The 27,662-nt window shown below is 37.6% G+C and overlaps 1 protein-coding gene across 3 annotated transcripts; it reads left to right on the top strand.

The window, feature by feature from the left end:
- On the top strand, positions 1–27,590 carry rorc (RAR-related orphan receptor C; the record flags this gene model as incomplete). 3 transcript variants are annotated; one of them, XM_079240856.1, is made up of 15 exons in its annotated part: positions 1–365; positions 806–995; positions 2,918–3,080; positions 3,377–3,487; positions 3,700–3,824; positions 21,063–21,148; positions 22,005–22,146; positions 22,245–22,607; positions 22,709–22,810; positions 22,893–23,014; positions 23,399–23,531; positions 23,620–23,727; positions 23,816–23,926; positions 25,587–25,696; positions 25,788–25,952. In XM_079240856.1, the coding sequence occupies exons 1-15, from the start codon at positions 237–239 to the stop codon at positions 25,950–25,952; spliced, it is 2,160 nt and encodes a 719-aa protein (XP_079096982.1). In that variant the 5' UTR covers positions 1–236. The 3 variants fall into 3 exon arrangements, with proteins under 3 accessions (XP_079096982.1, XP_079096981.1, XP_079096980.1); XM_079240855.1 differs by lacking the exons at positions 1–365; positions 806–995; positions 2,918–3,080; positions 3,377–3,487; positions 3,700–3,824 and adding exons at positions 7,391–7,629; positions 7,820–7,910; positions 12,538–12,567 and having other exon boundaries at positions 25,788–27,590; XM_079240854.1 differs by lacking the exons at positions 1–365; positions 806–995; positions 2,918–3,080; positions 3,377–3,487; positions 3,700–3,824 and adding exons at positions 7,391–7,629; positions 7,816–7,910; positions 12,538–12,567 and having other exon boundaries at positions 25,788–27,590.
- Between the last annotated feature and the right edge of the window lie 72 nt (positions 27,591–27,662).

Genomic DNA, 27,662 nt, shown 5'->3' with positions numbered 1-27,662 from the left:
CGAAGATTTTGACACATGAAAGTCACCGGTAAAATAAGCCCAGTGAAAGGCTGTGAAGCTTATTGCTGTTTATTTCCCTGAGACGCATTAAATAAATGTTTATAGCAGCTCAGTTATTGTACATTAGTCTGTTACGGCGCTAGCTAACCACGCATTTTGTAGCTACTTCGTAACCCTGAAACCGGCAGGGAGACTGCAGGTATCCTTCTCAAAACCAGCTTTGAAACTGTTTACATATGGCAAGGAGCCTCGGTCGGATATTCAGGGGTTTTCAAAACTTAGGCCTACTCCCATTGAGAAAGACACAACTGAGTCATCCCTGTGGCAGCGTTTCGTTTAGGACCTCGTCTGACCGGACCATGGTGGTAGGTGGAATAATGACTTGTTGTGATGAAAGTGTTTGAAATGACTGGCACTTTTTGAAACCGCTTTGTGTCGTTTGACTCACTGGTTCCAGTAGTTTCTCTGATGTGACAGTAGTTTCCTCACCGCTGACTAAATTACAAGTCATTTTAAAGTCGCAGAAGAAGCTTGCAACTTGCATCACGATGTTAGTTTTAATTAGCTTCTGAATAAAAGGAGGAAAAAGCTGAGAAATTAATACTTATTCACATGAAGTGCCACAATGCAACTTCAGTTAGCATATGTATCAAAATCATCCACACTTTGAAGTTTGCCATTTTCAAAGTTAGAAAACATTCAGAAACCTTTTCGACATGACAAGTTAATCTTACATCATACATTGTGTCATGTAAGACGCAATCTTGCCACTAACTGGAGCCTGTCATATATTTCTGTTTTGTAGGCACTGCCATCATTCTTATCCCCCAAGCCCCGGGACTTCAGCCTGCCTAACTCTTCATGGGGAGAAGAAATGATGCGGTTGTATGAGTATTATAATAGCCAATGTGAAGTGGAGAATGAGGGAGGAGAGAGCAAGGGGGACCAGTGGAGAAGAATCCCAAGCTACAATCGGTCTCTCAAGTATGCAACAGGTACAGGGTTAGACTATGATGCTTATCTGTCTTTTGGTAGTGTCACAGACACTTTTTATTTACATAAAAAGAAAGGCTTTAGAAACTTTGCATTTTATTGACAAAATTATTTTAAAGTTGATTTCTAAGCTGTTTCTTTCACATGTGTAGCCTGTCCCTTTGTTGTTGCATCATGTCATCAGTTAAACAGAGAAAAGATGCTATCAAAGCAAGTGAAACAGAAAATGCAAAGTCTATAAAAATGAACAAATCTATCAGTAGATCAACATTTCTGAACAGTCTGAGACAAAAAAAGGAACATAGATAAACTCTGCAACATAAAAAGGTCTTGCTGACTGTTTGCAGGATCTTTTCCATGGTAAAAAAAAAAAAAAAAAAACCTTTTTAACATTTAGTCAAGTAAAGTACACTTCAGGTGGTATAAATATCCATGTCTAATATAAACAAAGATTTAATCAAGGAAATCATTGGTGGTTCACAAGATGTAAATAATTTATCAGCCTTGTCAACCTAAGAGAATTAAAATTAAACTTTGTTGCAAGGCATTTTAAAAAAGACAGATCACCTCTGAAGCAACATTATACAGTCAAACAAAGCTAAGATCAGTTGGTGGGATGTCCTTGAAAAGAGCCTGGAAGCCTCAGATGTCTGCTGAGAACTTTTCTCCAGATTACGGACCAGAAGGGGCTTTCAAAACGCACCATATTGTTCCAGTCATTACAAATGGCCGATAAGCTTTTAAACATTTCTCACATTTTTTATGTACCTTTTTTCTTTGGCTTCACTCTTATGTGAAATGGTTCAATGGGATTGTACTCATAGCCTGCTTTCAAATGAGAGGTAATTGCCTTCCTTTTGACTTTTGTGGGAGGAAAAAAGTGTTTTCATAACAAGTATTGACCACACAAACACCACATTGTGTAACTGTTAAAAACAGCATAAGGAAATTTATTATTTTTCACAAAATATCAACAGTCAACAGGCGTCCACTGTCTCTTTCTCACATTGCCTGCAGTTAGACTACATGCAGTACAGGGCGTAGGCCCAACAGAAAATGTGAAGACATGTAACCTGTTCCACTGGCTGTGCATGACCTGGCCATGGAAACGCTTGTCTCTCTCTGACGTCACACTGCAACACACCCTCGCATTCATGCAAAGTGAAGATTCCATCCTTATCTATCCACAACATTTTCAGTTTTGTGTCCTTCTTTCTTTAAGACTTGTATTTCGAACATGTCTGTCTAATAAATGGACCAATAATTTCTCTCTCATGATGAGCTTGATTGTTGTGGAAAATTTTTGAATATTTGTTTTGAAATCACCACAAAACAACACAAAAAGCTTGCTGTGTGAGAGGCGTGGAGTGTGGGATACTAGTTTCATAGGCTAGAAATCATACTTGACAATCACAATAAAAATCAGAGCCAAGTCATTTGGCTCTCCTTTGGGCATGGAATGACTGGACTGAGGAACTTTTAGTGTTAAGAGCTTAAATTTGTACACTCTTACTCCCATTTCGATGATGAAATCGTCGGAGGGTATACTGATCGTTGAGTAAAGCCGGTAAAAGTATTGGTATGCACTATACGCTGTAAAAAAAAAAAAAAAAATCCCAGTATGCAAAGGGAGAGAATTTAAAAGTGCTGTGTACCGGTGCAGACCGGCCCACTTGAAGCACTGACACTAATCTGATGATGACTTGTTTTTGAAGAATTTTTATGAGAGCTGAGTGGCTCAGAAGGGTTTTTTGTACTCATTAAGAGCCAGAGATGCTAAAATTGAAGAAAAAAGAAAAAGATACTTTGCAATTGCTATCAACTCCTGCAGGATCAACAGTCTGCTGATTTTGTGGTTTTTCAAACATATCAATCACACTATTAACAACTGAATATCCACTCTTTTATGCATTTTTCCCATCAGGTGGAGTGTATCTCAGCAAAATAATCCAGGCAAAAGCGCGTCTTTTCACACGGAACATCAGGGAAGCTGGAGCAGCATTTGAGTATGTCCTTTTTAACAGCAAAGACGAACAAAAGTGCGTGTGCATTTTTCAAGCGGGACACCTCCTGGAGGGGCCTCCAGGGTGAGATAACTTTCATTTTATTCAAGCTCATGTACAAATGTCACTGCTGGATGTTTGCTTTCTTGACAACATCGATAACGCAAATAAAAAAGGACACAGTATGATAAAATTAATTTCCACATTAGGTACAACTTTGTCTTTCTCTGATGCATCCAAATTTTGTGACCTCAGTTACTGAAAGGAAAAGCTGAAGTGTCACAAATATATTGGCAGATTTGGATAAAAAAAACAAAACTGTCATAATTAAGCCAAAGTCTTCACATCTCATAAAATCTCACTGTCTAATGTGTTTCCAGACATGTCCATGGGGGGGCAATAGCCACCATGATTGACACTGTGACAGGAACTCACGCCTCTCTGCTTTGTGCGCCCGTTATGACCGCCAATCTCAACATCAACTACCGCAGGTATAAGAATGATATGTTTACATAAAGAAGCCGCATTCAGGTTGTATTGAAAACCGCTGTATTGGTTATATACATATATATGTTATGTATGTTAGATATATATATATGATTATATTTTGGTCAATTAAGGACCAGTAGGCATCTTCTGTGGACCTTGAGTCAGACATTCAGACTGTCCGAATACATCCTAACGCGGTTGTTCTTGTCCCAAGCCCCATCCCACTGGGAAGCACTGTGTTGATTGAGTCATTTCTGGACAAGAAGGAAGGCAGAAAGTTGTTCATTTCCTGTAAAGTGACCAGCACCGATGGCTCCAGCGTGCACACAGAGGCGACAGGTACGTTTATCTCTTTTTGTTTGAGCTTGGAAGTTTAGAAACTCACATCTGTGTAAAACTACCTTTTATGACTCTTCTGTGTTTTTCCTGCAGCGCTGTTTGTGTCAATAAATATCAGCCATCTACTGCGAGGGTGACGCAGACAAGGCAGCGCCTACCTTTAATACCATCAGCATGCAGAGGCCATATGGATTGGATGTGGGGGAACCTCATTAGTTTGGACAACGTTAGTTGTGTACATATTTTCCAGGTCACTTTGAAGAAGTTTAATTTATTTTGACAGTTCTGGCAGTTTGATTTTATGCTTCTGTATTGTAAGTAACAATTTTAAGACGGTTGACTTGACTACCTCTGCTAAATGTTACTAACACCTTAACCACACATATCTAAACTTTATCTATTGAACAAAATCCTTATGGATTATTTATTAAAACTTTGATAATATTAATGGTATTATATTACACCAGGGCCTTAAAAACAAGAGCTTTTGCTCAAACATTTATGTATTGTATTTCTGACTGCATCAGCATCTGTATTGTAGACTTGATGCTAGTCAAATTTTGATTTACACTGACATGTTTAATCAGAAAAAAAATGTAAACTTTGTCTTTTAATTGTGAGTTTTATTTAGCAAAGATATATACTATGTTGTTGTTTTTTGTTTTTTTTTTGCCAAATTGCACCCTAAACTATTTTGTTATTTAGCAGCGAAACATGAAAGTTTAGATTTCTCAGTATGCGACAGCATATTATAGGTTGTAAGTATTGCAGGATTGTCATTAAGCAACATAAATATTGTTTAATAAGAGCCAGTTTGAAGTCTAAAAAAAAAAGCCTGGGATAGCAACATTTTATTCGTGTTGCATGTCAGGTAATGAACCTGGGTGTTGTGCTTCCTGTATTACGCATATTACACATTTTAGTTTTGATTTTCAGGTGTGGGTTGCTGACTTTTCCTCTGCCATTTGTTGAATGTGGTTACATTTGAATGTGAAGTCTAGATCTTCTTTCCATGAATATATTTTGACTTGCAGTGGGAAAAAAAAGCACTTCAAACCCCAAATAATCATGATAGCAATTATTTATTAACTTTTGCATTTTGAACATTTGTCTAAGAAAGACTGAGGCAGGCCACATCGTGCGGTAATAAGTAACACTGTCAATGTCGGAGAGCTGTGTGCTGCTCTGACATCTGCTGTAGACCACAACGCTTAAAAAGAATCGTCGTCATGCCAACCTGTTATCTTTACATTATATTTGAAAGCTCCTGTAGTGCAATGCTATTATATAAGCCAAAAAAGGAAATAAAAGTGTGGCCACGGAACAATTATAAAATGAGACCAAAATTGAAAACTGTGTTTTAAAGTTTAATTAATCCAAGTCTGCTTAAAAAAGTGTTATCTTGATATCAGCAACATGCAGTCTATCACTAACAGCCAAGAGCAACACCTTCAATGCTAGAGCTGTTAGCTTTACTGTAGCTCATGTTATAAAATGACATGTTATTAAAATGGATTATTCTGCCAAACAGAACAACAAAAATAAAAATGTTTATGTTGATTCTGTATTTTTTCCTTTTCTGTTTTTCATGTTGCATCAACGAACTGTGTGTAATTTAAATTGATTCAGTTCTTTCATGTTCGTCCGTCTGTTATGAAATTACTGAATTCTGTGTTTTTATGGTAAAATGGAAAAAAAAAATTTTTAATAGCAGGTGCTGCTGAGTCAATCTTTCTTCACCTATTAATGGTCACAATCATATTAGCTCCACACTCATTTTACTGCCTTTAACTGCAGTTCTCACACATTTTGGTCTATTGTGTGGTTTCTTGGTATAAGAGTCAAACACGGTACAGGCTTGGTGGTCTTATGAGGGCCCCTCACATTTTTAACCTCAGTAAAATACGGTTAGAAATTCTACATAGCTTTTTAAACTCTGGTGTGTGCGTGAGTGCAGGATAAATGAACACCAGCATTTTGCACCCCTGAAGACTCGTGTGGTCAAGTTAAATTTGAGGAAGTGGGTGGGGGGTGGTTGTTTTCCACTTTCAGTTAAAACCACCTGCAGCAAGCTCTGTCCACTGCAGCATTTCAGGGCTCTCGTTGATTTAATGCGAGGGAGTAACATTTCACAATCTCTTGGCACTGATGGTATTTACTTCATAAATATACTTCCAGCAGAGAAGTCAATGCACTATGTTTATACTTCTCACTGATCTGTATGTTTGAAACAAGTTTATGTTTTACTGTTCACTGCTGTGTGTTAGTTATACTTCCGCAGAAATTTCAGACAAATTCAGTCTACAAGGTCATATTGTTGTTATTGGTCAGCTTTCTCACCAATGGTATCAGGAACCACACACAAAGTAAAACTTTGATCTATTGTTAAATCCAAGAATAGACTTTTTTATCTGTTTCCAAAGTAACACATACCTACATGTCTGAGGTGGTGGGCAAGAGCAGATACACACTGAACAGTTTTGCTCACAACTTCCCTTTTGTGAGCATTTAGAAAAGGTTTCAGACAATCGGTCTTGTGCTGTCACTTATAGTTTTCTTCGTTTTCTTTTCTTTTTTTGTGTGGGTCTTAGAATAAAGGGGAAATTTTGTCATTTAACTCTAACATAAGACATAACAATCCTGGGACAGTAATGGGCTGATAGTATCAAGATGGTTGCACAAGCTGCTGCACCCTCAGCGTCATCAAATAACTGAGCTCAGCTGAAATAAGGACAACTACATAAGAGAGCCTTACAAAAAGATGCTTTGTGATGTGATTTAATCCTATGTCTATTTGCATAAAATTATTTAATATTTAAAATGATTTATGAGTCATAAGGTTCCTGTATGATTTCCCTTTGGGGTTTAATTGTTATGTTATCCTATTATATTGATGTCTTATTGTTGTGCTAGAGAAGTGTTAGTTCTTATAAAAAAAAATCCAGTAATAAACAGGCAGATGTGGATAAAATCAGGAAAGAAACACACTGAACAGTTTTAACACTGAATGCTGTTACAAAAACCCTCCTCAAGTCCATAAGTTGCCTACAGTAGTGAATGCTTGGTGCTCATTTATTGCAACATTGGCACGAGCTATTCAGAGTGTGTTGATCTAGTAAGCCCTGTGTCTTAACAGCATTTACAGCAGTTATGTAAACTTGAGAAGACATATCGATTATTCATGGTTTTCTTTGCATTTTCCTTTGCAAGGTTTGAATGACGGATTGCGTGGCAATAAAAACACATTTCTGCACACATGCAAGGCTTGTTAAGCGAGTGCTTGCAGGTGAATGTAGGAAACCACAAAAGCTACAGCAACATATACAGCGCGCGTTTAATTTCTCATTAAACAACAGGCCGCTGGAAAGCCATGATGTCTGCATTGTGTTTTCTCTATTAGTGTGGCGGAAATTTGTAGCAGCAACATGGGATTATATTTCTCAACCGAGCCCTTCAAAGCAAAACCCGATCCAGTGTTATTACGTAAGAGTCGGTGACATAACTCCCTCCAGCCTGGACGGTCAGGGCGCAGGGGGGGGCAGGGGGTGAGGGCTGCACGGCTTGTGTGGACCGGCCGGTCCAGCTGCACTCTGCACTGCCGCTGCTGCCACGGGGAGAACTGAATTGTTTCACAACATCCACTCCACTCAAGAAGAAGTGTACTGTTGACTAAGTGAGGCCGACAAAGAGGATAAAAAAAAAAAGATGACGGTGGAGTTTTGGGAGCCGTGAGACTGAAGGAGGCGAGATGGCAGTGCACGTTTTTAAATGCCTGCGCCGGCCAGGGCGCTAGAAGAGCCAACAGGTAGCATGACTTCTGTCTTTTCACCTTATCGTTCAAGTAGAGGCAGGTGGAGTTCAAAACCAGCCCAGTTAGCAGAATTGTTTATTTGTATGTGTCTGTGTGTGTGTGTGTGTGTGTGTGTGTGTGTGTGTGTGTGTGTGTGTGTGTGTGTGTGTGTGTGTGTGTGTGTGTGTGTGTGTGTGGGAGTGAGGAGTGTGTAGGGGCCATCCGGTATTTTGACAGGAGAGTTATGGAATATGTGGAGCCTGACTTGCCCCCCGCCGACACTCCCAGCAAAAAAGGTAAGAGGATCCATCATAGCATGTGGCATGTGTTGGAATTAGTTCAGCAAGTTTGCTGCTATAAAAATGTACCTTGTTGAGCTCACACCTGATTTAGTGATCATTTGTTCTTCTTTTTACTAAGAAAGCCATGTTAGTTTCCAGCATGGGATCCACTCCCACCCACCCACACATTATCTCATTGTGCTCACCTGTCTTGCACCATCAGTCACTCCCCTCTCATCCATCTTTACCCCAGTAACCCGACTCATCTCTTGCTGTGGAGTGCTATAAGGTGCTGTGAGTGGGTAAGAATGGCACTAATCCTGAATAATCCACTGGGATTAGCTCTTATTTTTGCTTCTTTTTCTGGCCAATGCTTTTCTATTCAAAGTATCACCCTGGCTATGAATCAAACCTTTGACTGTCACGAGAGATAAGACGGCTTGTCCTTCTGCCACAGAAACCAGTAGCACACTTTTCATACCTCTCTTGATGCACAGTGTCCCAATTTATTGACTTGTTTGCTGGATAACATTGAACAACACAGAAGAGTGCATCAGTGCATGTGAAGTGCACATTGGAGAGCAAGAACATATGGCTACCATTTGCTATTGTAGTAGAAGGAGTGGTGGACTTGTACATAGTTCCTCATGAAGTCAGAGTTTTGCGTTTGTCATTTAACGTAAAAGCTGTTCACACTAACACAAAGAAAAAGGGAAGAGTTGCTTTTCATGCAACGTCTCAAAATATTGATGCTTTTCCACAATCTGGAAAGAAATTGAACGGTTTATCAGAAACAAACATTCAACTCTACAGTCACCATATAGGAGATTTCTTGTCTTCAATTTGAGTTATTTTTATCACGTAAATGTGAACTGTTTCTCTAACATTTCCATTTAGGATTTCATTTCAAGCCTTTAAAATGATGGATGAGGATATTTTCCTGAAAATTTGGCTCCAGTTTCTGTGTGCTGCATTTGACCTGGAGGCAAACTCGTGATCTGAAGCTGAGCGCTATTAGTGTGCCCCCCAAATATTATTCACACCCTAACAATTTACATGACAACATTCCTAAAAAAAAAATAACGAGAAAAAAAAAGGAAAAAAGAAGAAAAAACCCAAAGAAGCAAAAACAGTAAAATGATTTCTCTGACAATTTGATACAACACCTAAAATTGGAACAGCTTAATACGGTGTGCACGACAGAGCTCAAGCAGAAGTGGAAAAAGACCATTTTAACAAGATTAAAGGTAATTAAAGGGAAAAAAAACGTTAAAAGTGGATGTTAAGGGGTTTAAGGTTTTAGAAAAAACAACATCTGATTACTTATCAAGTGCCAGGGCTGGTTCATTCGGGTTAAAGTGTGGATTCAGTGTGGTTGTTTCTACTCATGTTTAGTTTCTTCATGCTGAGCTGGCACTTCTTAGAGTGTTCAATGTCTTGGTTTTAGTGGGTGTTGTGGGTGTCATCTCAGTTTTCTCAAGCACAACAATTTTAGTGCCACTCACTTCATGAAGCTGATCAGTGTCTGATGAAATCTGTGTGAGGTGTCCCTTTGGATCAGACGTAGCTCTGATCTTCCTCTATACTTACTGCAGTTATGAACTTAATATTTTGGATCTTGTTGCAACACTATTTGTCTGTATGCCAAAGCATCTGGTCACATCTTTAACATCTAGCAGTTAGTAAAAAGATTTTTACTGTATTTTTAGAGAAATCACACCATCAGAAATAAAAGAAATCACTTTAAAATATACAAATTTACTTAGCGCGTTCCAGCAGCTGGCGTTATGTTTCCTTCGAGAAAAAAAATCTCCCAACTTGAAACTATGAATTCTGTAGTACGCTAACTCCTACTACTTTTTCCTTTTTGAATAAAAAAAGACTGTTTTGTTTTCCTCAGCTATTTGCTTGTGCTTGGATCACTTCTGAGCTGCATAGCTGACCTCAGAAAGCTATATTATCTCTAAAGATTTAAGGCTAATACCACCTGTTGGTCAACAGTCTACTTTCATCTAAGCAAGATCTACATCTTCTTCATTTAACTTGCATTTAGCTGGATTTAGTCCATATTTTATCGCTGTTGTATGCATCAATAAATAACAATCATATACCTTTATCAATTTAAATCTACAGCCAATAACAGCTCCTACCTTCAAAGTATTGTTTACTCTATAACAGGCCATGTGTGTGTGTATGTGTGTGTTAATAAAGAATCTAACGTTCCATATTATTTTATGTGTTTTACATATTTTTTATATTCAGGCAAAGTTTTGTGCCTACTCTCTGGGCTCAGTGATCTTCGGTGCTGTTATGTAACGCAGCAACTGTCACTTCAGCAGCCAGCTTAGATGTCAGAGTGCAGACATGTTAGTGAGATTTTGACTGATGAGTTGTGCTGTTGTTTGTGCCTCTGCAATCATCAGGCTCCTCTTTGAGGACCGTGTGGTGTCTTTACGGCCCCACTTGAAAGGTGTATCTGGATAAATATGTCCATGCTGTGTCATATTTAGTTTTTAGAGGCACAGATGCAGTGTGTCCTACCCACAGCAAACAAATGCTGATTTAATTCTGATGAGGTTGTTTAAACGATTTTAAATGATAAATAATACATGAGTGAAGTCAAATTGTTCAGTGCATTACAGGAATTTTAAGTGCTGTATTTTTATTTCAGCTATTATCATCATTATGAGGCAATATCCACGGAAACAATTAAAAGCAATATTTTGTGTAGTTCTTAAACATAAATACTGTGTTTCAACTCCTCCAGGCCACTGAAAGCCACGTTTCAATCTAATTTATAAAACGAGACTTTTGTAGAATTCTTATAGGCCCACTTGAAACTTATTTACCAGGGCTGTTTACTCATTATTAAGCAATCACCTTCAAGCTCCTGCTCGGTTAGTTGTTTGTTACATTTTCCGTGCACTGCTCTCCTTTCATTCCATACTTTCTGCTTATGAAGCAAAACTGATTTGATGAGGGAAGGAAAAGAGAGGAAACCACAGAGAACCTGAACTGGCGTCAGACAAAGACTGGCTAGCTCTGCACCTTCCATTGATACTTATCTGATTTGCTTTTAAACACCTCTTTCTTTCTAGCTCTTCACACACACACACACACACACAGATAAAAACAACTCCAGAAATAAACCTGTTGGCCCAGAACCAAAAATTTCTCACACCGACTTCAATTCAGACTCTCTTGTGCTTGTGGTCAAAGAGGCAGACAAAAAAGAGCGGACATATTGCTTCACCGACACCCACCTTCCTCTATATTTGTCTTGACTGTGTACGTTCACTGAATAAAACTTGCAAACATAGCACATACACACTTGGGTGTATATAAGAATCCTCTAACCTTGCAGCCACCAGCCAAGATTTGTTATCTGCAGTTTGTGCCCTGGAAAAAACTAAAAAGAAAAAAACCATCCTGCTCTTCAGGACATGCAAAAAGATTACAAGCAAATATTTATAAAGGGATTACGTTCAGGCACATCTAAATTAAATCAGTTTGTTAAAGCGACAGTCATTTGAAAAAAGAAAGTACAGACACTTTTAAATCGAAGACTCGTAAATAAGGACGCACACATACAAAGGAAGAAAAGAAAAAAAATTCTGGTCTGTGGCAGCTTTCAAAGTGAGATAAATGTAACGGTATGAACAACAACGTTGGCAACGCACTGTGTCATTACATATTTTACCAAAACTCAAACAGAACGCAGAAACATTGTTTAACTAGGTAGAGCCTTACGGCTTCCACAAGCACTGTGGGGGTAAGTAGCAGCCAGATGCTGATCATCAGTTCCTCTAATCAGAGGTCATGTATGTGTTGGTTTGTCTGCCTGTCTCTTAGCAACGTCACTCAAAAAGTTAAAAAAATGGATTTTGATTCAAATCTTTGGGAAGTCCATGAAATGGACATTGAGATGGATTTTACCACAGATATCAGTAATGATCTTGGACACATAAGTGTGCATCCATTTGATAAGGCTGTAAGACCATTTCCAAACACTTTACAGCCCTTTATTTTACACAGAGGTCATTTAGAAGAGGAAAACATAGGAAAAAAGCTGCTAATCTTCTCAGAAATGGATGTTACAACAAGTTCACCTCAGTGTCCAACAGTGCTGATCATCAGTGGTTGTATTTACTTTGTTTTAAGACTTAATAATGAGAAGATTGTTGTTTTATTTAATTATATCCTGATGTGTACTTTTTTCATCATGATTGTGTTGAAAAAAAGTTGACCAAACCCCCTCCCCAAAATGCAATAAATAAATAAAACGTATGGAGGTTGTTTCTGAGCCACAAGTGCCAAAAGTGGCACAGATTAGGCTCATATGCGTTTGCTATCTGGGTCATGTAAGCAATATGATGTTACTGAATTACACTTATGGGCACATTAACATGTAAGCTTTCATGGTGTTATTACATGCAATTACGAACTGTTAAACGTACACAATGTAACTAATAAGTAGTACAATAGAAATTATATTAAGTGATACTAAAATTATGAGATAAAAAAAAAAGAGTTTCAGTGTGAAATGCTTGGTTTGGATTTAATATTCAGCTGAGCTCAGAAATATTTCAGCTTCTTGCAAACAGTTTTGCTTGATGCACTACTTTATGTTTTTTTCCCTCAGGAGGTGCCGTGTCCAAGAAGACTCATTTGAGTAAGTTTTCTATGCTTATACACACACACACACACACACACACACACACACACACACACACACAATAACTGCAAGTTTGTCTGCATGTGTTTTTGAGTGTGTGTATGCGCATGTCTAGATGCAGTAGTAACTCTACTTGTGTTTGTGCTAGATATTTGTGCATGCATTGCGGTTACCTTCTTAGTTTGCGAACATGCAACATTGCACCTGTACTGAAACACACAGACACACACACGTGTACAGTGGGGTCGCTGGGGTTGGGCCATTAGGTTCAATGTGCTGCACCTGTGCTGCCCCCCTCACACACACACACACACACACACACACTGAAAGAGCTTTTTCGGCATCTGAGTGCAGATGACAACGATAACATCTTTTCTTTTTTTTTAACTCTTGGTTTAACACTTTCTGCCACAAATTTGGCTCACCTGGATGCATTATCATGTGTGAGGATGAAGTGTGTAATACAGTTTTGTATTTAGGTGGTGTGATAATAAACACTGAGGCTCAGTAATAATAACTTCTCCAGAAGCAAGGTAAATATAGGTTTAAACATAACAGAATTTGTCATTTTCGTCGTCCCATGTGGTTTAGTTTTAGTTCAAGGCGATTTTATGGAGCAAAAGGAGATGGGATTATGGCACTTTTATTTTTTAAATTTTTGCTTGTATTTACATTTTGTAATAAGCATTTTATGATTTAAAACCATGTAAAGGCAACACATTCAGGTTGCCTTGTTTTAAATCATAAAATGCTTATTGCAAAATGTAAAAACAAGCAAAAATTTAAAGTGTAGTATACATCTAGTATAGATACAGTGCATCTAGTATATAATCCCATAATTGTAGAAATTAAACAAACAAATAAAATAAATCTAAATATGGATGTTTTTACTACAACCTCGGTGAATCTTGTTAGCTGATTCCATTTTTATTTTCATAGAGATTCAAAGGTGTCAGACAGTGTAAAGCTACTTTTTTTTCTCACATGTAATAGAGTGAGGGGGTGAGGAATAACAACAAAGTTGAGGAAAAGTACCTTGAGAAAAAAATGTCAGGGCAAGGGACAGTCCCCCCCCTCTTTGTCTTTTTTTTTCCTCTTTTCTCACGTAAACGCACACGCTCACTAGTGAGGAAGGTGAGGCGGTGACTGTCACTCAAAAGTCTGAATATGAGTGATGAAGCTGCAGTGAGCACCTGATACAGCTCTCCAAAGGACGAAGAAAAAAAGAAGCAAGATTAAAAGATTGTCCCCATAAAAAAAAAAAAAAAAAAAGACGTGCTAGACTTTCTTCAGACAGAGTGAGAGGAAAAGAGAGTTTGTGAAAGTGGGACAAACGTCTGAGACAAGTGGAGGAGTGAGGATGATGCGAGGTAGGGATGAAGCTCTTCGGGCTTGTGTGTGTGTGTGTGTGGGCAGTGCAATCAGATATTTTGTCAGTTAAATCAATTGCAGCTGATGCCTCTGATGCGGTGAGACGGTATTATCAAGAGACATTCTGAAAAGAATTTAGTTGAGCTTTTATCAAATGTCTAAAATAACTTTGCTTTCATGGGTACTCAGACCTGTGGTTTTCAGACAACATGATCATTCAGTGTGATTAAGCCTTTTGTTTTACTCTGATCAAACCATATTTCAGTAGCGATACAACACGCATCTACTACTTTAGTTCTTTTTAGTGTTTCATGCAATATGTAATCTTTTCAGGGAAAGATGTTTTCAGCATTCTGCAGCTGAAGCCCGACATAACACACAAGTGTTCTTGCTATAATATGAAAGGACAGAAGCCCTTATTTGTTTTGAAACTGCATCTTACCAGAGTTCTGCATTGCCTGATTGTTGGCCATGTTCACATTGTTTGATGAGTTTCAGTTTGACATTTCCGTAACATGAACAACTTTGAGTTCCCTTTGATCGATTTAAGATTTGAATCATAGACATTCGTCACAGATATTTCTACCCTTTGTCCCGCCTACGTGTACAGTACACCTCTATTGCCGGCTCATTTAAGTGTGTGGTGATAAAATATACACTATTTAAAACACATTTCATTCACAGTTCTGCACAATGTTTTTAGCTTTTGTTTGGCTGTTAATTATGATAATAATAAGAATAATAATATTAACAATTGGTTAGCTATATATGGCATTTTTTAAGGCACCCAAAGAGATTTACATTAAATCCATTATTCATTCACTCCACATTAATACTTGATATCAAAATGACCACAAAACCATTATAAAGTGGAGAAAACCAATACATTTGACATGCTGCCAATCTTGTCTGCATAGGTTTCCACCAAATACTAGCTAACGGAAAACAGGATGTTTTGCCACCACAATGCATCGGTTTAAATGGACTGACTCCATGCACATAAAGTAGGCAGTATGCAAAAGAAATATGACATTGACAATGAAAAAAAAAAAAGCTTTTTTTTTTTTTTTTTTAACACGCAGAATTCAGTAGATTGGGTAGGGACAGAAATGAAAAAAAAAAAACTGGAGGAAATAACAAAATTATATATGTGTGGCATTCACAGGGCCTTGCTATTGCAACATGCAAGCACACACACACACACACACACACATCTTTGCAGCTGCTTTTTAGATGGCGCCTAGATGTGCTGTATCTCTGCCGTGCAGCTGTGGTGTGTAGAGAATAGGATCTAACAGATGAAGATGCTGCTGAATATTCTTGTGTCTCTTTACTACATCTGGAAAACAACCAACCATAAAAACATACACACACACACACATTTTATAAGGCTTTTTTGTCTGTTTGGGGGATTCCTGTGTAGATCTTATATGGTTTCTTTATCAGAAAGGATTTCCTTGTTCCTTTGGGTGCAGAAACTTGCACTTCCAAAGCAGCAGAAGCGGTTAGCTCTAGATCAAAGCCAACATCAAACTTGCAGCTGACACATTCCCCTCCCAAAATATGGTAAATGAAGTATGGCAGTTGAGCTGATTCATACCCTCTGCTCCTGTCAAAACATTACCTCTTTCATGAACCTTCAAATTCTGAAAGCACTTGAAAGTCAAATTTGGTAAATGTGACACCAATAGGTGTCCAGATCTACATTTATGATTCCCCTTGTCTGTTAATAGACATATATTTTCCCCATGTTCGTCCTTTTTATTGTTAATGTAGTTCTGAAATGTTTATAAATTACCACCATCGTTGGATATAAAAGATAATGATACATCAGCACTCAGATAAATATTTAAGATGGTCACTGCTTTGGTGATTATGCTAATTTGACTGTTATTTCATTTACATGATTTTTTGTTTGTTTGTTTGTTTGTTTTTTCAAAAATCCTTTTACCACCCAAGGCATAAGCATCATTAATTTGCACTCATTTTCCATATTTTCGGCCTTCAAACATTTGAAGTCTTTTTTTTTTTTTTTTTTTTTAAAGAAAAGTGTTTTGCACATAAAAGACAAATTAACAAATTAGTCTAAGGTTATATATGTTAAAACCTTTAATAAAATATTTGCCTTTTATTTATTGTTTTAGAAAATTCAGGTAGAGACATCGCAGTACTGTTGTAAAGATGATGTCATTTGCATGTTACAGATATTTTGCGAAAAACTTTCCTTCATACGTTGATTTTTTTTTTTTTTTAAAAAGGAAATTTAGTAAAACCATTTTTAATATTTCTAACGTATGAAGCAATATCTGTAATCCAAAACAAGTATTTAATAGAGAAAAGATTGTTTAAAGAACTAGAAAAAAAGAAAAATAAATTGACAAACTTATTTATTTCATCTGCTTTGGTCACATGCATATAAAGTTTTTCTTGAATTGCATGTTTCCCATCTTCTGTAAATGATCAAATTTTGTGTGATGTTGATAAATTAACAATCTATTTGCAAGTGTGTGTGTGTGTGTGGGTGTGTTAGTGTTATATGTGTACACAAACTTTGTTTGTGCCATTGCCTACGTTGGTAACAAACGTAAGCTTCCGTCAAAGGAAAGTTGAGGTTTTCTGTCCGTTTACATTGCGAAGAACAGACTGCTGACGTTGTGATTATAGACAGATTGTGTTCAGAGCGGTTGGTATTTATCTGTATTTTTTCCCTCCCAGTCACAAATATCAATTTCAATGATTTCGTCATTGTTTTGTTTTACTTTAAATAAGATTTAAATACAAGCTTTTTTTTAACGCAACAATTGATTCCTTTTTAGGACATTTTTGAATATGTGCAAGGGAATTATAAAGTGAATGCTTTGCACCAAACTACACATTTGTAGTCTATTTGTGAATGTGACCTGAAGGTAATAAAACTGGGCAATGTGGGGAAATAAGTAAATATACAAGAAAAAAAGGAGAAAAAATTTTCATGTATCTTATGGTCTCATAATATGATATGATTTTCATAGATTCATCATGACTTTCTTTATTATTTGAGTTTGAAAAGTTTAATTACATTTCTGAAATTAAGTTCCATCTCCAGTCCCTCCAACACCACATCGTATAACAGTGCAACTCCACTAGATCTGGGAAGAAAAGTTGTGCACATTTTACTAGAATTGGGGGGGGTAAAAAATTTATTGTACAAATTTCAGTAAAAACATGAGAAAAAGAACTCATTTGAGGAGTTGCATTTACTCTGATAGATTAGAAGAGTGGCAGTACTTTTGTAATTTTGAGAATATAAGTTCTTGATATTGCTATAAACTGATTGAGCGACTAACAGACCTTATCTGAGTAGCTGTCTTGGTATACTTCTCATACGGAAGTGTGGGAGGTGGCACTCTTTTGTTTTCACTGACAAATCAGGACATTTTCATCACCAAACATCGACTGTACTCAAACCACTTGCTAATGTAATGCAGATAGAAATTATTTTCAGTCAAACTATTTCAGCTTTTCTTGGTATATCAAATCCAAACCATTTAATGCCTGTATGTCACAGAGGTTATCTGCAGTGGAATGCAGCTGATTTCATGCTACTAGGAACACAACGGATATACAAAATGTTTGGAAAGAGATGTTACTAAATGCATTCAAAGTAAATACTGTTGTTCTAAATGCAAAATTAATCCTTATCATATGGATTATTGCTGAGCATGTGAACAGATAAGAGTAGCTTTTAAAAAATATCTACCATCCCTGGAACCTTTTATACTGAAACATGTTAAGTAGACACAAATGCAGAGCAATGTAAGCCACAGTTTTTTATGCACAATATAAGAAAAGCCCGTTTTTATAAAGAAGAATTCCTGCCACACCTCTGGTTTAAATTGGAAAATATAAATTGTTGAATATTTTGAAATACTCTTATGTTGCATTAGTTACAAAATGTTTTAAACCGTTTTTATTGGAGAAAACAAAAACTAACTAAGCTAGTAAAGAGTTCTGAAATCTACAATTTTATATATAAAAAAAAAATAAATAAAAGAAAAAGATCCTCGAAAAGATTAGGGGTTCAGCTCTGTGTGATATCAAGCAATGAGAAATAGTTCAGCAATTTATAATTAAGATTTCTTTAAACCAGAAATCAGTGTTTACATGAAAGAACACTGAAAACCATAAATAAATGACTGCTTGAGGGGATTAAAACCCGACACATTTCTACAATACCAATCAATGCAAGGTATCAGAAACACTTATAAAAACCAGTCACTGAATATTGTTAATCATTAAACAGATAAACAAGGTCAAACAAGGTCAAAGCTGTCTTGAAACATGATTTTCTTCTTTTTTTTAATCTTTTACAATGTGCAGCTCTCAACATGCTGGTGAAGAGCATGAGGTCCTTCTATGGGTGATTTGCCGATCTGCGAAGGCACCGTTGACTCTGAAAATGAGAAACAAGCTATGTACTAACATGTGCTGCCATCCTGATGAAGTCCTGAAATCCTGAAACAAATGTTTAGTTGTACAGAAATATCCTAATATGAACCGGGTTAAATCATTTATGAATAAGACACTGCCATACAAATAACATTTTCAGACCACTTGAATACATTAGTATCCACAGTAAGAAATCAGATAAAGCTGTAAGGAGTATGCTACATAACCCCTTACTAAAGTTTTGCAATACACACTTTCAACCTCACAATGCAGTCTGTATGTTCTGGAGTTGCCAGGTCACGAGCAACTTTGGACTTGTTCTCCTTGTTTTCACGTGAAATGGAAACATAGGCTGGGTTTGGAAACAAAGAGTCGGTGGGAAATTTAGAAAAGAAAAAGAAAAGTACGTTAGAGGCAAACGAAAACCCAAAGAGGCTAATTGTGCAAGTTTTAAGACAAAATATGATAATTAAGACTTCAACTTGGGTGACTCATAAAGGCACTGCATTTGCAGCTTTGTGTGCAAGCAGGAATAAATGGCACATCTTTACTGCAACTCATGTACATGCTATAACTGGAATATTTTCTTCTTTGTGTTAAGTTACGTATTTGCCATACTGCTGTGAACATACACATCCACACTAACTAAATACATCTGCAGAGGCATGCAGACAACTGAAACAAAATATTTAACAAATAAGGACATGGACTGTTCAGCGGCTGAAACACTGTATAATGAAAATACTGAAACACATGAGGCTTTAAAAGGGAAGCTGTTCATCTTTTCAGTTTACAAGTGCTTGCAGAGTTTTTTAATGATATGCTTTGTTGTCTTCACAGTTAATTTTCTCAGTGAAATACGACATTTATGTTACTTGCTGGGTATTTCATTCAGTTTTTATTCCTACATTGTCCAAGGTTTTTTTGATTCAAATTAAATAGGGTGATATTTGTAAATTGCCACACTAAGACACAATCATTCTCTCTATTGTTACCAAAAAAGATGCGAATAGAAGCGATAAAGGTGGCGTAGTGTCATTTTTCATGCTATCGCTCCACAACTTGCATGCACACACACCGGAAGATGCTGGGTTTGATTGGGTTTAGCATGTGGCTGGAGATAACAAGGTGAGACCAAAAAACTCGTAACTGCTCCTCACATCTTTACACTAGCAGGCCTCAACCTGCTGGTTGTGTTTCTGTTGTTATTGGGCACCAGAATAGACGTCTTAATTGAGTTGGATTCTTCTTTGTGCAATGCAGGTTTGCATTTTTTTCAGCTGTGCACTATGTTCAAGTTGAGAATTTCAGTTGCATGGAAAATTAGTGGGGGGAACAGTATATGTGATTACTGTGTGTTTTTGTGTGATTGCATGCAAGAGGCAATGAAAGGTTGTGGGTCACGGTGAATTTCCTGTTGTTTGAGGTTGACAATCACAACTGAAATAGCAAAAAAGAAAAACAAAGAAAGAGAGAGACCACTAATGCTTTCTCTGTGTGTGTCGTGCACAACTTACAGAAACAAAGTAAATCATGTGCAACAGGTAAAATGAACTCATCATAAATCACCAGAGATGACTGCAGCATAGATGTAGAGATATTCTAACTTTTTTTCTTTCTAATAATTAGTCACCTCTAGTTATCCTCTACTATGACATGTTTCTTTTTATTTATTTGTACTCAAATTATTTCCTCTGTCACACTGCACAAGCTTCTGCTTTAGTGTGAGTCTGGCTGTCCTCTGCAGGAACCTTGATTTGATCCCTGTGGCACTAGATAATGAGGGCACACACTGACACACTAACACACACTTGCAAAAGAATCTGACACAGTTATGCGCAGGAATGCAACTATTACTGCATATAAGCAAGCAATCAACTCGCAAGAGCTTGTCTTGCACAGGACATTCACAGCATCAGTACAGTTGTAGAAGGAAGTCATACAATCAGACCTGATAAAAAAGCTTGATCTGATATTTGTGTGTGAGTCACACATGCTTCTGCTTTCTGCGTTAAGCGAATTGGGATCATTGGATTGGGGCACACTGGGAAACTACCTGCCACCAGGACAGCTATTCAACATCACTACTGCTAATGTGAATCTGTGACAAAAGTAGCCACTAAGTAAAATAGTGAGGGGTGAGAGAGTTAACAGCAATCAGGGGCACAGGGGGAGGTGAGAGGGGGATGGCCGTTACTGGCAGTGATGAAGGGAGCATTACTGGCAGTTGTGTCCTTTATGAGCTAGATAGAGAAGGTTCTCAAAGTAAAGAAATTACATGAAAGAGGGACAGTCAGAATGAAAGAGAAGCCAGGCAACCACTTGAAAGGCTTCTGAGGTTGACACCTTCATATTCTCCACCAAACTCCATTTGCAAATATTCCACATTCTCAGACAACTTTCTTCTGATTGTATTTGATGTTATTTTACTTGATTATTATTAAAGTAAGACATCTTTGAGAGGAAAATACCTTTGCTTTACGGTGGTCACACAACAACTGATAGATGTGTGAGGGGAAGTACAGAGTTAGACACTAGTTCTCACCTATTGAATTGCTTTGAAATCTACAACTTTGGTTGAAAATATGATGTGTCTTAAGATGCATAGTTGCATATTTTAATTAGTCAGGGATGTCTATATCTGTCTGTCTGTCTCCTGCTAACTGCTTGTTTCTATTTCTGCGTCCATGTAGCCCAGATTGAAGTTATCCCATGCAAGATTTGTGGTGATAAGTCTTCTGGAGTTCATTATGGAGTCATCACATGTGAGGGCTGCAAGGTGAGATGCACATCTGTTGCACATGCACACACATACAAGCTTCATTCCTCCTTCCTACAGTTTTCTCCCTATTAATATGAACTGCAAGGTATTTTTCTGTACTTGTGTCTGTACGCCACTGCTGAACATTTGAAACAAAGCGATCAAGATGTGATTTAAGTTATTTAATTTTTAATTTGTGATGCATCATAAATAGACGGTATCATATCTTCAGTTTTTACAACAAAAGTACTAGCTGACCAATCAGCAGTTCACCTAATATAAAGGGGTTATTTTTTGTGAGCTTTAAATGGATTTGGGCCTGCATTGGACTGGCAAGCTGTCCAGGGTGTACCCTGCCTTTCGCCCAAAGACTGCTGGGATAGACTCCAGCTTCCCTGCAACCCTTCATCAGACTAAGCGGTTAGGATAATGAATAAATAAATGGATTGGATCCCTGTCAAAACAGTTGAACTTGATGGGTATTTGTCCATGGAGTGAGCCAGGAGTCAGGCTCAGATGATGACAGAATGGCTGCTCCAGCTTCATGCTGAACAGGCAGACATGATAGCTATCAATCAATCCCATTTTTATGCCAAAGAGCCAAAATACTGAAATCCTTTGTTTTAACCTGCAGACACAGACTGCTATCTAGGTCTGTATTAGTTGTTTGGTTTGTCACCAGAAAGGTCAGCATAAAAATGTCTAATAATACAGTGTCTTGAATTGCATTTTGTAATCAATATTAAAAAAGCTCTGTTCATGTTTTGTCTTTATGTAAAAACAAAAAAAAGAGAGAAAAACAAACTTAACAAATTAGTGATTGCTGTTAGAATAAAGTTCCAATTATGTTTTGGTCTTTTCACCTGTACATCAGGGATTTTTTCGGCGCAGCCAACTTCCCACCGTGTCCTATTCCTGCTCCAGGCAAAGTAACTGTCAGATCGACCGGGCCAGTCGCAACCGCTGCCAGCACTGTCGTCTGCAGAAATGCCTGGCTCAGGGCATGAGCAGAGATGGTGAGACTAAACAGATCTTTGCCATCAGACAAATCTTCTTTCTCCTTCATTTGTAGAATTTGCTGTTTTTATTTATTTACTTTTTTTTAAATCTCCAGCCGTGAAGTTTGGACGGATGTCCAAACGTCAGCGGGACTCTCTGATCGCTGAGGTGGAGAGGCACCGACGACAGCAGCAGCAGCAGCAGCAACAGCAGCTTCAGAGAGACACTCAGGTGGCGTTGTCCTATCCCATCAAGAACCGTCAAGACCGCTCCCCCCAGCTTCTACAGCCCATGCCCACAAGCTACTCTTACAGTGGAGACACTGAGCTGCTGCCCTACGCTGCCGATGTACATCCTTACATTTTGTGCTCCGCTAACAATTCACAAGTGTCTGGAATGATCTGTTGTGGCTCGAGTGTCTCTCCCACTTCAAGATCCCAGTGCAAAGGGGACAACGGCAGATACCATGACGAAAGAGGTGAGGCAGTAAAATGGAAGCGCACTTCACAATACACCGTTTTCTTCCTTCTGCTCTCCTTGTTCTTTTATTACTGCTCTTCTCTTTTGTCTTCCCATCAGGGTTTGATTCCAGACATCAATCTCATGATCTGATGGCGATCCATCCCTTCAACCCTCTGGAAGATCCTTACAGCCTCTATCCTAATTCCCTGCGAAACATAGGTCAGCAATCAGCACCGTGGGCTGTGAAATGTATGTTGAATCAAATCTGTCCTATTCACAAATTCCTTTGCTTTTGTTTCAGATGAGCTGTGTGCAAGCATTGTGCGTTCCCACAGGGAGACCAGCCAGTACAAACCCGAGGAGCTGCAAGCTCTCAGATGGAAACTGTTCAGCAGAGAGGAGATCCAAGCCTACCAGATCAAAGTACGAGCAACAGGATTTCTGTTTCCGTCACCCTTCTTTCTTTCTCAGACACGAATCAGACAGTGTCAAAACAAAACATGCCATGTCACATGGCTTGAGGTTATTTTGTTTGATGAATCAAACGAAGAACTGAGAAAACTTCTTTAATCATTTTTCCCCCTCCTCCTTTGTCTTTGATCGGTGGCGATCAAAGAGAGATGAGCTGTTGGGTAAATACAGTGATAAAATATACGAAGTTAAGTTTTACATACAGTTGTAGGCATAGTGAGGAGCTGTTTGTGTAGGATGAGCGATGTTCCGGTTTATTCTACATGCTATGTTGCAGAGGGAAAAAAAAACAAACTTGTATTCTTGTATTATTTTTTTTTTCACTTTCTTTCCCAGACAGTGGATGAGATGTGGCAGCATTGTGCCATCCGACTGACTGACGCTGTGCAGTATGTGGTAGAGTTTGCGAAACGCATCCCAGGTTTTCGGATGCTCAGCCAGAACGACCAGATCGCTCTCTTGAAGACCGGTGAATTCCCGCTCGCGGCTAGCAAGATGTTTACTCATCACAATGCTGAAAAGTTTACACTTACTCCCTTCTGATCATTTTCTCGTAGGCTCCATGGAGGTGGTTCTGGTCAGGATGAGTCGCTTCTTTAACACAGAGAACAACACCGTGTTCTTCGATGGGAAATTTGCTGGATCTGAGGTCTTCAAGTCCTTGGGTAAGAAGCTTATCAAACGCCTGAAACCATTTGGGAGACAACAACTGTGGTGACTTATCAGTGCTCTGGGTTTCTTTTTTTTTTGCAGCCTGCGGTGATTTAATTGCAGCTGTGTTCGACTTTGCTCATGGTATGTGTGCTCTAAAGCTCACTGAACAGCAGATCGCTCTCTTCAGTGCTTTGGTGCTGATCAATGCAGGTGAGATAAACTCAACTTTCCTCTCACACATGTTGCAATTTCTTCTGCAATTGTAGAAAACAACAAAAGGTGAAAGGACACTTGCATTAAGAGATAACACTTGGTTATGTGGAGGATCAGAAAAATCTTTTCAGGGTTTGTAATCGTTATGTAGCAAAACCCTGTAAACATGTATTTTAAATGAATTTTTACCTAAAATTGTCTGAAATTCTTCTATTTATGACCCAATATGGTGAATCAGCCTGAAGTCTTTCAGCTTTTTAGCTGACGGAAATATATTCATGTGGAAATGTTAACTTGATCACATTTTCCTGAAAGTTTTCTTCATAGTGTTGATCCATCAATACAGGACGATCTCTGCTGCCACCTAGAGGTGGTTACGTGACATTATGGAGCCTATACTTAGGTTTCTACTTTTTGAGTCAATCAGAACAGATATAGATGCCTGAATGCTTGCAAAAAAAAAAAAAAAGAAAAAGTTTTTCCCATCTTTTCCATCCATACCGGAGCAATTTTTGCATTTGTCAGCTTGCATATATATATATATATATATATATATATATATATATATATATATATATAAATAAATTTTTAAATCCTTTACTTTAAGGCAAATTACAGATGGTTCAACCAGTCATTAAGTTTGCGCAACACTAGAAAAGAAATTTATCATTAGCTGTTCCAAACCAGCCTTTTAAAGCACACATTACTTCAACCATAAAATTACTATCAAATTTGCCTTGTTACTCTACATATGTGGAGATCTTTTTACATCTTTTTGTGAAAACTGCAGAGGTGTACATGTGAACTGAATTCTCAAGGAAGCTGTTCTTTAACATATTTTTCTGTTTCTTATGTGAAACATGAGAACACATTAGAAACTATATCTGAAAGGCAGTCCATTAAGTGTCTGTCAACTTTCTGTGACTAAGAAAAATTCTGGACTCTTGCTTGCTCTGATCACATAAAATAATAATAATATAAATTAATCATAATTTTGTCAAAATCAGCATTCAAGCAACAGCTTATACAACTATGCTTACTCATATACAGTAATGAACCTCTCCAAAAAAGTCTTCAATAGTTAATATTATATTAAATATTGAAATTTTATTACATGATCGGGCCAAACTCTCAACTGTTGTTGGCTTATGTGGGCAACTCAGTCAAGCATGTAACCATATTGATTGGTCAAAATGATGCACAATAAGCCTGGACTACATATTTGGTGTTTCAGTCAGTGTAGAAGTAATTATTCTGTGGGAGAGCTGGACCTGTCTCCCACTAAAATGAAAAAAATAAAATAAAATAAAATAAAAATTCAATGAATAAAATATAAAAAGTTCAATGACACACCGGTGGAAAGCAAGAAAAACCCACAAGTAATGATGTTTCTTCTGTGAAAGATGTCAGGAAGATGTTGTACTCTTGCTGACTTTGGGTTAAAGGCATGCCAAACCACATGCAGGTCACCAGTCAGTCAGTGGGCTTGAAGACCATAAACGTACATCCAAACAGCAGATTAAAGTCCAGCTTCTTATTATTATTTGTGAGACAACAATGCAAAATGCTGTACAAAGCAAAGGCATTTGCTTATTTAAAATAATTATGAGAAAGAACTATAACCACTTTTTTTTAAAAAAAGTATCTTTCTGTGCAGACCGTCCATGTCTGGAGGACAGAGGTAGAGTTCAGCGAGTGCAAAGGAGTGTGGAGCTTGGACTTACACACATTCTCCACCAAGACAACCAGGAGGGTCTGATGCAAAAGGTACATTTTAAATGATCCGAAATAGAAATTCATCCACAGGCTAAACTCCCAGAATACAGACATTTAAGTTTGTCTCATGTCTTACCTGCAGCTGTACCAGACGATGGCAGTGTTGCGTTCGCTGTGCAGTCTGCACATGGAGAAGCTGCGCTGGTTCAGTCAGCGATACCCACTCACTGCTCATTCTTTGTTTCCTCCACTGTACAAAGAGCTGTTTGCATCTGAGGCAGAGCTGTTGCCAGGGACCACTCACTGATGATTTGACAGCTGCAAAGTCAGACACATGCATAGACACAAACTACTATTACTATTACTCTCCTACAGAATCTATTTTTCTAAAAATAATTTTTTTTAAAAACCAAATAGCCAAAGCACAGTAATCATAGCGTATTGAATATTACATGACTTCCAGAAGAGCTTATTTAGTAGATTATTCTAAAATCATTTTGAATATTTGAATAGCTTGAAAGTTTTTCTTTTGGATTATTCCAGGAAAATATGCATTTAATTTTCTGTGAGTTTATTATCAGTGGAGTACAGGATTATTTTTGTTTCTCTCAGGATGTGCTGTTGTAATCCTATCCACAGTGTGTTTGTCCATAGATTCAAAGAGGCAGGATACCCCTCAGTAACAACAGACATTTAAAGTCTAAATTCATATAGAATAAAATGTTCTGTATGTAGGCTTGAATGGTTGTTTTCTTGCAAAACAAACACAAAGTAGACAATAAAATATTCTAAAAAGTACAAAAAAAAAGTGAAGAAAAACACTTTAATGACAGCAATGCAGCCAGAAACCAGAAGGGTTCAGCACCATGTTCTGTGGTGTTCATACACACACTGGTTTAGTTTTTCCTCTTTCTGCTTCCACACTGTGTTCCTCCTCAAAAGGCTTTGGCGTCACCATTGCTTTAATTGAAATAACACAACAATGACAAAGCCTTGTCTTAATCATCCTCCTTACTTTGGCAACAAACAGACACCCTGCCTCGTTGTATCTGTGTTTTTGCAGAAATGCTTCTCCTCAGGCTGATGTCACAGATTTACCATAAAATCTAAGAGGAGGCAGTTCCTCTAAAATATTTCCCCTTTATTAAGATAAACCCCAAGCACATATATATTGCTTGAATTTTGGAAGGATGTTTCATTTAATTTAGAAATTAGAATCTGTTAACACATTGTGATGCAGTAAGAATCTCTTCCTTTGCTTAACATCATGTTTTGTTTCCTTCCTTTGCTTAACTTTATGTTTTGTTTTTTGTTTTTTCAATTAACTTCTTTTTCCCCTTTATGTACTATAACTGGGTGAAACTGAAAAAAATGTGGGAAGTTTCAGCATTAAATACTGTACGTCTGGGTGTAGTCTCCTGCCTAATGGGACAGATGAGATTTTAATGATCTTAATTCCATATCATTCTTTTAATAAATAAACTCCAGAGGCTGTGACACCAAATAAATTTACTATTATATATTTATTCTATTTTATGGTCATTTAGCAATTTTTTTTCTCCAAACCGGCTTAAATCTGAACGTGGAAGTGTTGTTAGACTGTTTGCGGAAAAGAAAAAAAACAAGGTAATATAAACAGTTTCCCAAGATTTCAACAAATTACTCTGTTATATTATGATAAGAACAATCTTAAGTTTATGTGTTATTTACATGGATGACCAATCATTTTAATTGATATATTGAAGCTAATTTTGTAAAAGTGCAGCTGCAGCAGTTGCCACATAGGAAACGTTAGTCATTGTGGGTGACTTCAGCAACTGTGTGAAAAGTTGTGGCGAAGTTTTCATAGACAAAACTTTGGTCAGGAAAGTTAAAAGGAAGACAGTTGAGTGGCTGTAAGTCAGTTGAACATGAGTTATGTATATACTTACAAGAAGCCACAAAAGGTGGGAAAAAAAACAAAACAAAACAGCTTTAATAAACTTTGCAACCTGAGACATGAAAACAAATTTCCAAT

This window comes from Telmatherina bonti (genome assembly GCF_933228915.1).
Source record: "Telmatherina bonti genome assembly, chromosome: 5".
NCBI classification, from domain to species: Eukaryota; Metazoa; Chordata; class Actinopteri; order Atheriniformes; family Telmatherinidae; genus Telmatherina; species Telmatherina bonti.
The sequence above is the reverse complement of the archived record's forward strand: the minus strand, read 5'-3'. Positions and strand labels throughout refer to the sequence as shown.